Raw genomic sequence first — 15,316 nt, 5'->3', positions numbered from 1 at the left:
CAAGCATCAACAAGGGGCATTACCACTTGGGGCATCAACAAGGGACATTACTACTGGGTGGGGGGCATTACTACTGGGGCATTATTACTGGGGGAGCATCTACTGGGGGCATTTCTACTGGGGGACATCAACAAGGGGCATTGCTACTGGGGGCATCAACAAGGGACATTACTACTGCGTGGGGGGGCATTACTACTGGGGGCATTATTACTGGGGGAGCATCTACTGGGGGCATTACTACTGGGGGGTCATCTATTGGGGGCAATCTCCTAGGGGGCATTACTACTGGGGGCAAACTACTGGAGGACATTATTACTGGGGGACATCTACTGGGGGCAAACTACTGGGGGGCATCTACTGGGGGCAAACTACTGGGGGACATTATTACTGGGGGCCAACTACAAAGGGGCTAACTACTGGGGGCATAATACAGGAGGGCATTATTACTGGCGGCGTAACTACAGGAGCATTACTGCTGGCGGCTTAACTACAGAGGCATTACTACTTGGGGGCCATACTGCTGTGGGCATAACTACAGGGGCCAAACTACTGGGGGATAACTACAGGGGGGCATTACTGCTGGTGGCTAAACTACAAGCAGTCAAACTACTGGGGGCATTACCACTGGGAGGCTAAACTAAAGGGGGGGGGGGTAAACCTACTGGGGTCATAACTGCAGGGGCATTACCACTGGGAGCATAGCTACTAGGGCGCCAAAAGACTGGGGCCATTACTACAGGCAACATTACTATTGGGGGCAATACGGGCATTGCATAAGGGGCACCACTACTATGGGGTCTATATAAGGGGCACTACCAGTACAGTGGACATTGCATAATGAGCGCTACAACTGTGGGCATTGTATAAGAAGCACCACCTCACATGCACCGAAGCCGCACGCAAATGTACTTGCCCCTTCCATGGTGCCCCTCCTATCATTTTCTTCTGGATCCGCCCCTGCATACAGCACTCTAATCAGAACTACACATACAGCACTCTAATCAGAACTACACATACAGCACTCTAATCAGAACTACACATACAGCCCTCATATCAGAACTACACGTACAGCACTCTAATCAGAACTACACATACAGCACTCTAATCAGAACTACACATACAGCAGTGACGTGCGGTGAGGTCACTGGTTGGGGAGGCACTGGCAGCTAACAAGCCCTCCAAACCCCCCCCCCCCCCCGAAAAAAAAAAAGGTGTGGTCCCCCGACACAACAGTAAAACCAGCACTAGGCAGAACCAGCCAGGGGGAGTAATGCCATAGCAGGGGAGACACTCTGTGTGGGGTCCCCCTGCCATAACATTAATATGCCCCCCAAGCCAGTCAGCCCAAGGTTGGAATTCCTCGGAAAGTGGGAACCCCAAAAAATAAAAATGGGGTCCCCCCTCCCGAGCAATAACCAGCACTGGGCTGATAGCCCAGTGCTATGCCCCGCACCCCTGGTGGCGGTGGGTGCGGGGTTCATTGTGTTAATATTGTTCTTTACAGGTGGCCTACAGGTCCCAGCAAGCCTGCCCCAGCATGCTGGCACTTGGAGAACCACAAGTGCCAGCATGCCCGGACATAAAGGGCCTGCTGGCACCTGTAGTCCACCTGCAAAGAATAGTAATATTGTTCTTTACAGGTAGCCTACAGGTCCCAGCAAGCCTGCCCCAGCATGCTGGCACTTGGAGAACCACAAGTGCCAGCATGCCTGGACATAAAGGGCCCGCTGGCACCTGTAGTCCACCTGTAAAGAAAATATTAAAATAAAACCACCACACGTCTTGAAAATAAGCTTTATTAAACCGGACCTTCACCTGGGGGTGGCGGCCTTTAAGCTCTTTTGCGTGGCCGCCGCCTTCCCAGGGCTTCCGGCATCTTCACCTGGGGGGGCGCCACCTCCCCAGGGCTTCCAGCGTCTTCTTCACCTGGTGGGCGGCGGCTGCTAAGCTCTTTTGCATAGCCGCCGCCCAGCCAGGACTTGCGGCGTCTTCGTTCTTCAGGAGCTCTTCACAGCTCCTCCTCCGCCGTCGGACTGACTCTCCTCAGCCTCGCGCTGACTTATATAAGTCAGCCGAGTGGGCGGGGCGATGACGCGGCGAGCCGTGATTGGCTCGCGGCGGCCATCTTGAATTTCAAAAATGACGCTGAGGCGCCATTTTTGAAACTGGAACCGCTCCGCTGCCAAACTCTGCTGGATAAAGGTACATTTCCGCCGCCGCCCCGCCGCCACCGCAACCCGCACCGCCGCCGCCCGCACCACCGCCGCATCCCGCCGCCCGCACCATCGCCGCATCCAGCCGCCCGCACCTCCTCCGCAAGCGTCGCCCACACAGTGATTGACAGCGGATCCAGTGACGGATCCGCTGGCCAATCACTGTGGCCTCACTGACAGGGACGTGCTTTCATAGGTTGAAAGCACGTCCCTGTAGGAAAGCGGCACCTCTAATGGTGCCGCTTTCCCATATATTTTCAATGGGCTTTTTCTGCCCAAGGCTACTCCCCGCCCGTGCCCGCCCCCCGCTCCCCATACTTTCCCCAGTGACAACGGGAGGCACCACGATCGGTGCCTCCCAAACACATACAGAGGGGAGCAATCCTAAGAATAATATTAAGAAGATACATATGACACAGAATATGTGTCATATGCATCTTCTTTGTATTATCTTAATCATTAATGACAGGGGAGGCACTGCCTCCCCTGACTGCACGTCCCTGACATACAGCACTCTAATCAGAATAACACATACAGAACTATGAGGCACTGTCACTGCGGCTTCCTTGGAAGTAGCAGTGATAGCACTGTATGGTGATACAGCAGGAGGAATCTATTACAAGCAGACACTTCCTGCTGCAGTAGTGATCCAAGCAGCATCGTAGGACACAGCTTCGGATCTCTCTCTTACCATCAGGCCGCTCACAGTACCAATGGTGCCGCACAAGCCGCCCATCACAGAGGCCAGAAAATCTCTGTCTATGACGGAGAGACTCTGACTTCTTCCCACACCCTAAACTGTAGTGACACTCGACATTTTCACGAATGTCCCTATTTTGCGAGTCAGCGGTGTGAACCACTGTTTACTGGTAACTATTTCTGTTGTGACAGCACGGTTTTAGTCTCCTTCTATATGAGGCACTGTTCATGACAGTCTAATTTGAGGACCATTAATTCCCTCACAAAATAAGGAAACCTCATTTCACTGTTACTGACATGGCAGGTGCCTTTTTCATCCATATGATGAGCCCATTAACACCATGGAGAATGCCTTCCTGTTCTGTTTTCCCCGCTGTGGATTTTTGCAGTTCTATTAATAACAAGTGGACCCCAGAGTCTTTTTTGAAAACAAATTGGTTAAGCCTTCAGTAAACGCCATTAGCTGACTGTCACACAGCTCTCATCTAACCACAGGTTAAAACAGCACAAATTACAATCAATAAACAGTATTTTAGCATTCTTTAATTGCAGTATTTTTACAGTAAATGGATAGCATTTAAATTAGTAGAATATTAGTTAATTTTAGGTAGTAGCATTATTGTAATGTGTGTGTGTGTGTGTGTGTGTGTGTGTGTGTGTGTGTGTGTGTGTGTGTGTGTGTACACACATATACTATTAATATAGACCTATAACGGCTTGTATGCACCCACACTACCTGCAGCACTGCAGCTCCACTCTGCTCTCTCCAGTCACACTCAACCTGCAGCACTGCACCCCACTCTGCTCTCTCCAGTCCCACTCACCCTGCAGCACTGCACCCCACTCTGCTCTCTCCAGTCCCGCTCACCCTGTAGCATTGCACCTCTCTCTGCTCTCTCCAGTCCCACTCACCCTGCAGAACTGCACCCTACTCTGCTCCTTCCTGTCCCACTCACCCTGCAGCACTACACCCCACTCTGCTCCCTCTTGTCCCACTCACCCTGCAACACTGCTGCCCACTTTGCTCTATCCAGTCCCGCTCATCCTGCAGCATTGCGCACCACTCTCCTCTCTCCTGTCGCACTAACCCTGCAGCACTGCACCCCACTCTGCTCTCTCCAGTCCCGCTCACCCTGCAGCATTGCACCCCACTCTGCTCTCTCCAGTCCCACTCATCCTGCAGAACTGCACCCTACTCTGCCCCCGCCTGTCCCACTCACCCTGCAGCATTGCGCCCCCTCTGCTCTCTCCAGTCCCACTCACCCTGCAACACTCTCCCCCCTCTGCTCTCTCCTGTCCCACTCACCCTGCAGCACTATACCCCACTCTGCTCCCTCCTGTCCCACTCACCCTGCAACACTGCTCCCCACTTAAGTCCCTCCTGTCCCAATCACCCTACTACACTGCTCCCCCCTATGCTCCCTTCTGTTCCATTCACCATGAAACACTGCTCCACCCTCTGCTCCCTCCTGTCCCTCTCACCCTGCAACACTGCTCCCCACTCTGCTCTCTCCAGTCCCACTCACCCAGCAGCATTGCAACCCACTCTTCTCCCTCCTGTCCCACTCACCCTGCAGCACTGCACCCCACTCTGCTCCCTCCTGTCCCACTCACCCTGCATCACTGCACCCCACTCTGCTCTCTCCAGTCCCACTCACCCTGCAGCATTGCGCCCACTCTACTCCTTCCAGTCCCACTCACCCTGCAGCACTACACCCCACTCTGCTCTCTCCAGTCCCACTCATCCTGCAGCACTACACGCCACTCTGCTCTTTCCAGTCCCACTCACCCAGCAGCATTGCAACCCACTCTTCTCCCTCCTGTCTCACTCACCCTGCAGCACTGCACCCCACTCTGCTCCCTCCTGTCCCACTCACCCTGCAACACATCTCCCCACTCTGCTCTCTCCATTCCCACTCAGCCAGTAGCATTGCAACCCACTCTTCTCCCTCCTGTCCCACTCACCCTGCAGCACTGCACCCCACTCTGCTCCCCCTGTCCCACTCAGCCTGCATCACTGCACTCCGCTTTGCTCTCTCCAGTCCCACTCACCCTGCAGCATTGCGCCCACTCTACTCCTTGCAGTCCCACTCACCCTGCAGCACTACACCCCACTCTGCTCTCTCCAGTCCCACTCACCCAGCAGCACTACACGCCACTCTGCTCCCTACAGTCCCACACAACCTGCATCACTGCACCCCACTTGCCTTTGCTTTGGCAGCTCCAGTCCTGCAACTTCTATGCATTCTGCAAAGGGGTAATAATCCTTGGTCCTGAGACTTCACATCTGGGTGACTGGAAACAATGAGCATTATATGGAGGCTTCTGGCTTATTACATGGAGTGCAGATGGTTGCAGCAGTGTTGGGGATGAAGATTAAGTAGAATGGTTGATTCTGAGTATTGTGCAAAGTGGCTGTAGGTGAGGGCGGATGCAGAAGCCTGATCTACCTTATGCTAATGCTAGATTCTGTTTAATGCAAGGTTTTGTTCATGTACAAGCGGAAATGTGACAATCCCAGTGGATTTACAATCTACATTGTGTACCAATACACACATTAACCAACCAGTGTGGTTTTAGGAATATGGGAAGAAACTAGAGCACCAAAAGCAAACCCATCCAAACACAGGGACAATTACAAATACAAACTCCACACAGGTAGTGCCAAAGTTGTAATAGAACCCATGTGAGCCACAGTGTAAACATTTAAATGAGGATCTATAGGTAAGCCCGGAGCTACATACACAAAGGTCAGTCTATGGTGGTAAGGATTCTTTCCCCTTTTCAGGACACACGCACAGCCTCCAAGAGCGCAACTGCACAGACCACACACCCCAGGCCACAAAAAGCCAATGCTGAGCGCTAATAAGATAGTGAACAAGCAGACCAGTAACAAATGATTATCCCACTAATCTTTAAGGATGGTTAACATAAGTAAATAAAAGACATTTATACATGTTTAAAACATCCAAGTGCACAGGACATTTCTATTTAAGCAAATGTACCTAATAGTCCATCTAGTGCATTCACAAATACAGGAGCAGACTGACGGTAGACTTTACAGGGACTTTGTCCTGTAGGGTGGTGGCCTTGTGGGGACATTTGATGCATTTGTTTGTAGTCATAATTTTCTTCTGATTTTTAGAATTCTATTTTTTATTTTTTTTAATCCGGCAAGCTTGGAGTTATTCAACTGGGTTGGTCCTAATACTCAGCATTCTCCAAGAGATGTAGCAAGTCAGATTGTGATAGTTGCATTCTGCCATGCTGTGTTTGTCATCTCACGAGACTACAAGAGATTACCGCTGGGGAAAAAAATAAGGAGAAAGAATAAAAATGCTGACTTAAATCAGTTTTATTTCCTTAATATTTCTTAGGCTAGGTACACACATTTGCCGATGTCACTGACATCATGCAAGATCCCCCGCAAACAATATCGTTCATACACACTGAACGATAACATCAGTAACAGCATGCACCCACATCCATGCGCATACCGTCTTGTACAATATCTTTAGATTTAAAGTTAAAAACTAAAGATATTGTACCTTGATAACGACCCGCGGGAGCATGCCTCGTTAACGATACAGGGTACACACACTTGCTGATGTATACAATATATAGTCCAATCCACCGATTCGGACTATATATCGGGTGCACATCGGCAAGTGTGTACCCAACCTTACTGTTTGATGTTTTCCTTGCTTTTTACAGACTTTGTTTTGTTACTTGCGGGACAAATTCCACCCTCCAGTCATCATCTGTGCTTCCTTTTTAAAAATCTATTTAAGCCAATGTATAGAGAAGGGTATAAGGCGTGGGATCATCGCCTTTAGCTTCCATTGGCAGTGCTAAAGTCGGTATACTTTGCCGACAGTCAAAATGTCAACAATCAGTTTTTTCATCAGTATGATGTTGAGCAGAGTATACTGACAGGGTTCTAATGTTAGTTAAAGCATTTTAACTGTGTCAGCAGTATAACTTTAAACATGATCTTAGATCGTGTCTGAATTCACCAGTTATTGCAAATGAAGATTAATTATTAATATTAATATGTTTGTCCCTGCAAGTATTCATTATCCATCAGGACCAGCTTCCAAACACTTAGACTATGGAAGAGCCTACTGCCACACTTGATATTGCAGGCAAGACTTTTAATATCAGTGGATCCTTCAAAAATAAGAACTAAGAAAGGGTGTCTGCTTTGATTTACAGCCAGGCATGGGAAAATTATCTACAGTCCTATGAGATGCCAGTGTTATAAGGGAACACATCTTCAGTGATACAAAAGTTGATGCACCATAACCATAAATGGAAATAACTTGCTTTTTATACGATATGATTTCTTCAAATAAAAAAAAAAGTGTGTTTTAAATTATGTATCATCGTTCTGTGTTTTTTTTTTCTTACATAAAATAGCTGCAACAAATGTGTTTGTGGTTACAATAGCACTGCCACAATAACAAACAGAACAAAGATGTGTATCATGGTGTTTTCATGGAACATTAATGTAACTATTTTAATGCAAAATCTCACATCATTTTGCATGGCCCATATTTTATTTCCCCTCAAAGCCACTTATATAACTGCCCACATGGCCTGTTTGGCTCGAAGTCACTACATTCTTCAAATCAAAGATGTTAAAGTCTCTGGGGAAATACTTAAAATATTGTAAAAACTTATTTCTATGCGATTCTAGCCAGGAGTTAGAGCTGAGAACTACGCTGTAACAGATTTAGGTCACTTGGTGTAGGACAAACTCAAACTAAGTAAGATCTTGCGTGAAATAAAATAGTACCCAGAATCACGCCAAGGCAGCTCTGTTAGGGTCAGTGCAGGGATGTAATTCTCACCCCTAAACCAAACAATGCATGGAAAGAATTGGGCAGGGGACTGAGGTGGGGCCTGCCCAACTAACATGAGGCCTAATTCAGAGCTGATCGTAGATGTGTGAAAAAACTCACATCTACGATCAAGATCTCTGACATGTGAGTGGACGCCCAGCACAGGGCTAGTCCGCCCCGCATGCCAGGCCCTACCCCCTCCCACCCGCAGACATGCGAAAGGACGCGCAGTGCGGCTGCTGCACGTGTGCACACAGCACAGGGCTACAGACTGCGATCGCTGCCGCTGCAGTGACCAGATCTGAAAAAGGCCCATTGTATTAGGAGAGAACTTGCACTATACCAGTGGTCCCTGAACTTTCTTGAATCACGGCGCTCTAGAGTATCAGCATTTTTTCATTGCACCCCTAGGCCAATAGTTTCTTATCAGAAAAAAATATTAAATGAAGTAAATTGTAGGTATTTGTTAGGCCAGGTACACATCAGAAAGATGTGTATCCGACCAATCCTACGGGCCCTTGGATCGTGCAATGAGCACACACTTGCATGATGCAAGGGACAACGACACGCTGTAGGATGCGCATGGCATTGTACATTATATCTTGTGGTAGGCCATGCAGCACAGCTGACCAGAAGACATTGCATGCGACCTGCGGGAGACGGCAATCGGGCATACACACTTAACTATATGACCGATTAGTAATTTCGATTTGTGTGAAAATCACAAATTGGGCCGATAAGTGTGTACCCAACCTTATCCTATTGATCAGTTATGTTGTGGTAGACCGGGCTGTGCTTCTGATTGGCAACCACCAGCACTGGTTTTGCCTATTATTTTGATCATAAATAATTTAATTTGCATCTGAACCACCAAATCATGGCACCCAGTGTGCAAACTACTGTACAGTATGTGGTTATCACTAGTTTCACAATGTAAGTCCAAAATGTAAGATTATGAAACACTGGGGTCATTACGACCCGTTCGCACGCAGCGATTCTTCGTTTGACGATTGTCGCTGGGCAACGACGCTGCCAGCAACAAATGTTATCGCAGCGGCGATCGCAAGAAGATGAACAGGTGGGAGGCGTTCCGGGGCGGATACTCACCGTTTCCAGCCGTTTTTGGGGAGTGGTACGAAGAACATAGGTGTGTCCAGGCGAACGGAGGGCGGATGTCTGACGTCAGGATCGGGACCTTCATCGCTGGATCAATCGCACTGGGTGAGTCTTGTTTTGTGTGAAACTTTTTTAGCATAGCAGGGCTGCACATGCGATCGCAGCCTTGCTATGCTAAAATACACTCCCCCATAGGCGGAGATTAGTTGATCGCACCAGCAGCAAAAAGTTGCATGGTGCGATCAACTCAGAATGAGGGCCCACAGGCAGAAAGGCTCAATAGTTACTCCCAGGCACCAGCTCAGTCTAAAACATATTGTGAAAACTGAAACAGATGATTATTTGTATATCTTGCCATTTTTTTCCCATGTAGATGCTAAAGTTGTGCCATGAGCGGTTGCAATTACTGAGTCTAGTCTGACACAGTGTTCCTGAAAGAAGTATTAGCCGCATTGGCCAAATAGGCTTGCAGAAGCCAGGTGGCAACATGTATGTTTTACTGCATTTTTTATTTCACCTGTGAAGTGCAAATGCAGTAAAATATGTTGATGGTCACAAAACGTCCTGAGAGAATGCACAGGTTAGAGAATATTCATTTAGTAAGGACCATACTAGCCAACAAACACACTGCCATGTTTTTGTTCAAAGCAGAAAGCTATGGATGAAATGCTGCATGACGGTACTGACGTGGCAATGCTGCTCTTATATGAAAGTACACTGTATTATTGCAGAGGACATGGAGAAATAGACGCTTCACCAGCCTCTGGGGGCTCGTATCATTTATTTTTATTCAAACTATTTGTACTGATGAAAAAGTTGCATACAGAATTCAAAAGTTAATAATGTACAAGAAAAATATCCAGGATTAAAAAACATCACATTATGTAATAGCATAAATTTATATGGAGATGCAAAATTGGAAACAATGGTATATACGGTTTCAATGTGTCCTGACAAAGTACCCAACATAAGGCACCAAGATGACACGGAATAGAAGCAACGAGTTTAAAACAAGTATAAACAAGAGGCTGGGGAGGTGGGAAGATGGGAAAGTTGGATGGTTGGATGACTGGGGAGGGGGATGTGATATAGCTGCAGCTCCAATGTATAAGGTGTAGAGGTTTCCTTAAACTCCAACCAGGGTAGCCAGGTATCACAGAAGTCTGAATGGTTGCCTCAAAAGAATGTTATTATATCATCCATGCCTATAGTAAATTTAGTTTAAATCTCACTCACTCAGCATTAATTAAAGCAAATACATCTGAAAGAACTGTATACATTTACATCCATTATACATTTGATCAGATAGTTTCTCCAGCAAGGATAAATGTCTACTTATATGTTTGTTGCCAGTATGCACTCTGTCATGCTCTTCAAATGAATGGCTCAGCTATTTTTGGCACATGGCTGTAAGAATAATGTAGCATAACAGTGGTTGATGCAATGGGTCTTTTTAACACTAAAGGATTTCAAGTCTATTTTCAGATATTATAGTTTGTTTGTTGCTGCAGTGAATCCTGCTCTGTGCCCTCGCTAGTGAGAAGTGTTAGCCCCAAGCTATGCTCAGGGCCGTCTTAACAGCAGTGTAGGCCCCTGGGCACAGCAATGCACTGGGCTCCCTACCCATCCTCCAGTGGTAGGGGTGGGGGGTGCTATCAGCGGCAGCTCTGAAGTCCCGTGGGCGGTAGGGATTGTTCTATCTTCCGCTCAGCATGTAGGACCTGGAGCAGTCATTTCTGCTAATTACTCCTTTACTGCACAGATGGGGCTAAACTGTAGAAGGGGGCATTGGGCTGAATGAAGAAGCCCTGGTACATGACTTTTAGGGTGGTAGGGGGTGTTTAATTCATAGGGGGGAGCTGGATAGTGGAGTGGGCTTTATATTTATCATTTTCCAGTGGGAGGGCAGCTTGCTTGACTGCAGATATCTCAAGTTCCTGAAATATATTTTTAGCTTTGAACGGGATAAAAAACTATAGAGTACCACTTTTCACAAGGTACTGGGGACTTAGGGCTCAGAGTTCAGGTGCCAGAGCAATTTACCAATGAAAACCTAAAATGGCATATTAGGCGTGTGAAGCCGGAGCAGGGATCAGCTGCTTGAAGGCTGATGTTTCTGGTTTTGGGCATAGTAGAGACAAGCTGCCAATGTTCACTGAAAGGGGAGAGTCACAGCTTTTGGATTATACCCTCAGAAAAAGTCTAAGTCAGACAGAACCCGAGATATCTGTCTGGGAAGAGCAATTAACAGGCTTGGATGGGGACCACTACTTTGAGGTCGGATATCTCTGGTTCCCCAGGGCCGATTTTCAAAAATCTGGTACCCCTGGAAAGGGGGGACCCTCAGCTATCAGTCTAGGATCCTTATACTCCTGGGGCCCTTGGGCAAGAGCCCATTGAGCCCATACGAAAACACAGCCCTGGCTATGCTGTATAAGGTAGCATTTCAAAACACAGAAATAAGACCCTATTTGCCCCTACTAAAACATGATTGCATGGAAAACATAACAGACACACTGTAATAGGGGTACATTTACTAACTGTCAATTTTTGATTCTAAAACTGATGGTTCCCAATGGGTATAGATGGTGTGCTGCTGCCTAAAAAGAGGCAATATACTAATATTCAGGTTTCAGATACAACTAGACCAGATGTCGATGTCCGTCACTGTTTGCCTGCTGTATTTGCTGTCGAGTTTGACATTTCCGATCAAAACCAACAGCAAATGGATGTTTTAAAATGGAAAAAAAGTGGTTCTCCCAAGCCTCCTCCCCCCCCCCCCCCCCCCAATCCATAACCAGCCGCAGACCTCTAAGCTAATGCTGGTATTGGAATATGTGGGGAAAAAACATGTGGGGTTCCGTCTACTTTCCAATAACCAGTACTAGGGTTAACCAGTCGGAGCAATAATGCTATAGAAGGAATGAATGTCAGCATGGTGAATGTCAACATGAACACATGCTGGATGGTTACATTATGAAAGTTGACAAAATATACCCAACCGCTTTAGAAGGGCTAGGCTGTTCTATTCCCCTCTTTTTCCCTGAAATCAGCCTTTCATTGCTGTGCACATCACAGGCAGGGGCACCATGGGGAACAGAGACACACCTCACAACTACCCGGACACACCTCACAACTAAACATCTCAGCATCACCTCACATTGAGCATTACCGTAGTTCGCCCAATGCAGCTGTGAATGTGCTGCCCGTTGTTATTATGCACTAGAAGAAAGGCACCTTTTTTTGTAACATATATATATATATATATATATATATATATATATATATAGTTTTTATTTTATTTAGAAGCTGCACCATTAATCGGTAATGTAACGTAATTATGTAACTGACACTTTTATCTTTATGTAGGCTACAATGATCATTCCACCTTGTCCAATTAAAAACATATTGCAGAAGTCTGGGTGTGAAGTTTATATATAGTAAAACGATAGACATGTGTGCACCGTCTTATAAGAAAAGAAACACCTGCAAATTTGCTCTTTCACTCCTATTTTATTGTATTAAAATGTAATATGTCCACCAGAATGGAAATGCATGCTATAAGCTGATAAGGTATAAGTACTGTAGCAGAAGAAGAAAAGAAAACCTAGGATCATTGCTATTCAAAGAGGGAGAAGACAACAGACAAGTAAGAAGAGACGGGGAAGAATAGCTAGTAGTATGACATGAGCCAGAAGAAAACTATACCACTTATACCAATTGAATAGAGTGTCTTCGAGAAGTTGATGATCGACAGTGTCAAAAGTGGTAATAAGGTCCAATATAATGAGAACAGAAACATGACCCAACAAAGAGTAGTATTAAATGTACTATTCAGCTCTCCATCAATATACTGAGATATACTATCTATCTATCTATCTATCTATCTATCTATCTATCTATCTATCTATCAGGGACGTGCAGTCAGGGGAAGCAGTGGCTTCAGGGCAACTCTGTGAATGTCCTTGAGTGGCCCAGCCAGAGCCCAGACTTGAATCTGATTGAGCATCTCTGGAGAGATCTGAAAATGGCTGTACACCGACTCTTCCCATCCAACCTGATGGAGCTTTTGAGGTGCGGCAAATAGGAATGGGCGAAACTGCCCTACGATAGGTGTGCCAAGCTTGTGGCATCATATTCAAAAACACTTGAGGCTGTACTTGCTACCAAAGGTACATCAACAAAGTATTGAGAAAAGGCTGTGAATACTTATGTACATGTGATTTTAGATTTTTTTTTTTTTTTCCAAAACAATGTTTATTAAAGAAGGTTAGAAATAGATATACAAACTTCCAAGTCTGGAATCACAGTGGAAAGGTACAAATATTGAAAGGCGAGGTAGGTCAGGTTCATACAATAATGTCTCGGTATGAGTAATATACATGCAGAGTTACATATAGTACATATAAGAGATTGGTAATAGGTGGTATCCATGGGATATCTTTCTCTCCTATTGGTTAGGATTACCATCCTGCTCAGTGAAGTGTAAAATTTGGTATTCAATAAGCACGAAGGAATCCAACGAGAATAGAGACCAGTAATAAATCTCAGTATCTGACTAGTTAGCCCCTTAGCATCTGGGACCCATTACAGACAAGGAGAAAGAAAGCATAAAACAAAGAGAGAATAGCCCTTCTTCAAACAATTTTCTATTTTGTAAAGAAGATTGGGTAAGTAAAAATTTGAAATCGTAGAAATTATAAAGGAAAGGTAAAAGAGAAGAAAGAGAGAGGAGGGGGGGGGGAAAGAAAGGGAAGAGGGGGTGGGGTGGACAAGACATAAAACAGGACAATATACATCTTCATTATTCTCTAAAGAAATATTTATACCATAAGGCTGATAGGTTGGATATGTGTCCAGTCGGCAGCGAGAAGTAGATAGTATTTACCGGTTCAGCACGTTTCTACCTTAGCAAAGTTAAGGGTATTAAACAAGCTGTCTATATAAATACCAAGTAGTGGGTTCAAAGATTTTCTGAATTCTGAGTTGCGTGGCGTTATCAAAGCTTTGAATATCAGTTTCCCATTTCCCATAGAATCTAGGGGCCCCTGACTCTATGTCCGGTACTAGGGCCTGTCGCTCATAGAATATGTTATTTAGTAGGGAGGCTCTCATTTCTGCAATAGTCGGAGATTGTCTGTGCAACCAATGGGTGAGGATTAATTTTTTAGCGATAGTAAGGATAACGGTCAGGGCAGGTATAATCTTCTGTTTGTGTGGTCCTAAGTCCCAATCCGAAAAGCAGTAGAATAGACATGCAGTAGGGAGCTTGTTAATTCGAATTGAAAAAATATCATTAATATGGTTTATCAGTTTGTTCCAGAAATTTCTTATTTTCCTGCAGTCCCAGAAATTATGATAGTAGGTGGCCTCAGCCATCCCACATTTAAAGCATCGACCCGTAGAGGCCAGGGTGAAATAGGAGTGCTGTTTCGGGGAGATGTAGGCTCTATTTAAGAATTTGAGGTGAGTCTCTTGCAAAGCTGCAGACTTTAAATATTTAAATGTGGGGGACAGTGTAGACATAAGTACCGACATATCCAGGAAATCAGGTATGTCCCGCTTCCAGCGTGAATGGAGAACACTTTGCAAGGGTGTTTTCCCTGAGTCTATGAGGATGGAATATAAATTACGCAGCCTATATCCTATGGTCAGATTTAGACGCAGAAGGGGGGTAAGAGGGTCAATGGCCGTATCAAGGGCCATTCCAGGTGGTATCGACTGTGCAAAATGACGGGATTGGAGGTACATGTAAAATTGGGAGTTGGGTAGACCATATCTATCTGATAATGCAGAGAAAGAGTGGATCCTGCCCCCAGGGTCAAAGATATCTCGGATGCACGAGATGCCCTTCTTTTTCCACGTCAGATAAGCACAGCCGTCCAAACCAGGGGGAAACTGTGGGTTGCCCCAAAAGGTGGTGTATGGGGAGTTAGAGGAGTTTCTGTGTAATCGCTTGTTGATAGATTTCCAGGCTTTATAAGTGTCTTGAAAGAGTATGTTGGATTTTATATGTGAAGGGATCAGTGAGGTAGGTGCATGAAGGAGAGCAGCTGGGGAGAAAGCGTGGAAGAGGTGTTCCTCTATGTTGGGGAGGGTATATACGGAGCCACCAGAGAACCAATCTACCATGTAGCGATACATGGCTGCATTTGAGAAAAGCAGAGATGTCCGGCATCCCAAAACCACCCTCCTGTCTCGGCAGACGCAAAACTTGGCGTGATACTCTAGATTTCTTTTTTGCCCAGATGAATCTTGTAAACAGGGAGTCAAATCGTTGGATATCTGACTTGGAGAGTTGCAGGGGAAGCATCTGGAGGAGATAGGATAATTTGGGAAAAACAAAGCTTTTAATAACCACTACCCTACCAGACAATGACAGAGGTAAATCCATCCATCCGTTCAGTATTTTCTCCACCGAGGAGTATATCTGGTGGAAGTTAG

The 15,316-nt window shown here is 46.0% G+C and overlaps 1 protein-coding gene across 8 annotated transcripts in view; it reads right to left on the bottom strand.

Moving 5' to 3' along the window:
- BMPR1B (bone morphogenetic protein receptor type 1B) overlaps positions 1-15,316 on the bottom strand; it is an 804,535-nt gene that overhangs the window by 148,343 nt on the left and 640,876 nt on the right. For 6 of the 8 annotated variants that reach the window (XM_063917486.1, XM_063917497.1, XM_063917476.1 and 3 more), the window contains one exon: positions 5,918-6,217. The exons of the other annotated variants lie outside the window; for them this stretch is intronic. In XM_063917486.1, the coding sequence (XP_063773556.1) occupies positions 5,918-6,023 (106 nt within the window). In that variant the 5' untranslated portion in view covers positions 6,024-6,217. The remainder of the gene's footprint in view (positions 1-5,917; positions 6,218-15,316) is intronic. 8 annotated transcript variants of the gene reach the window in all.

This window comes from Pseudophryne corroboree, chromosome 1 (assembly GCF_028390025.1).
Source record: "Pseudophryne corroboree isolate aPseCor3 chromosome 1, aPseCor3.hap2, whole genome shotgun sequence".
Classification (NCBI taxonomy): Eukaryota; Metazoa; Chordata; class Amphibia; order Anura; family Myobatrachidae; genus Pseudophryne; species Pseudophryne corroboree.
This window is presented reverse-complemented; position numbering and strand designations above follow the sequence as displayed.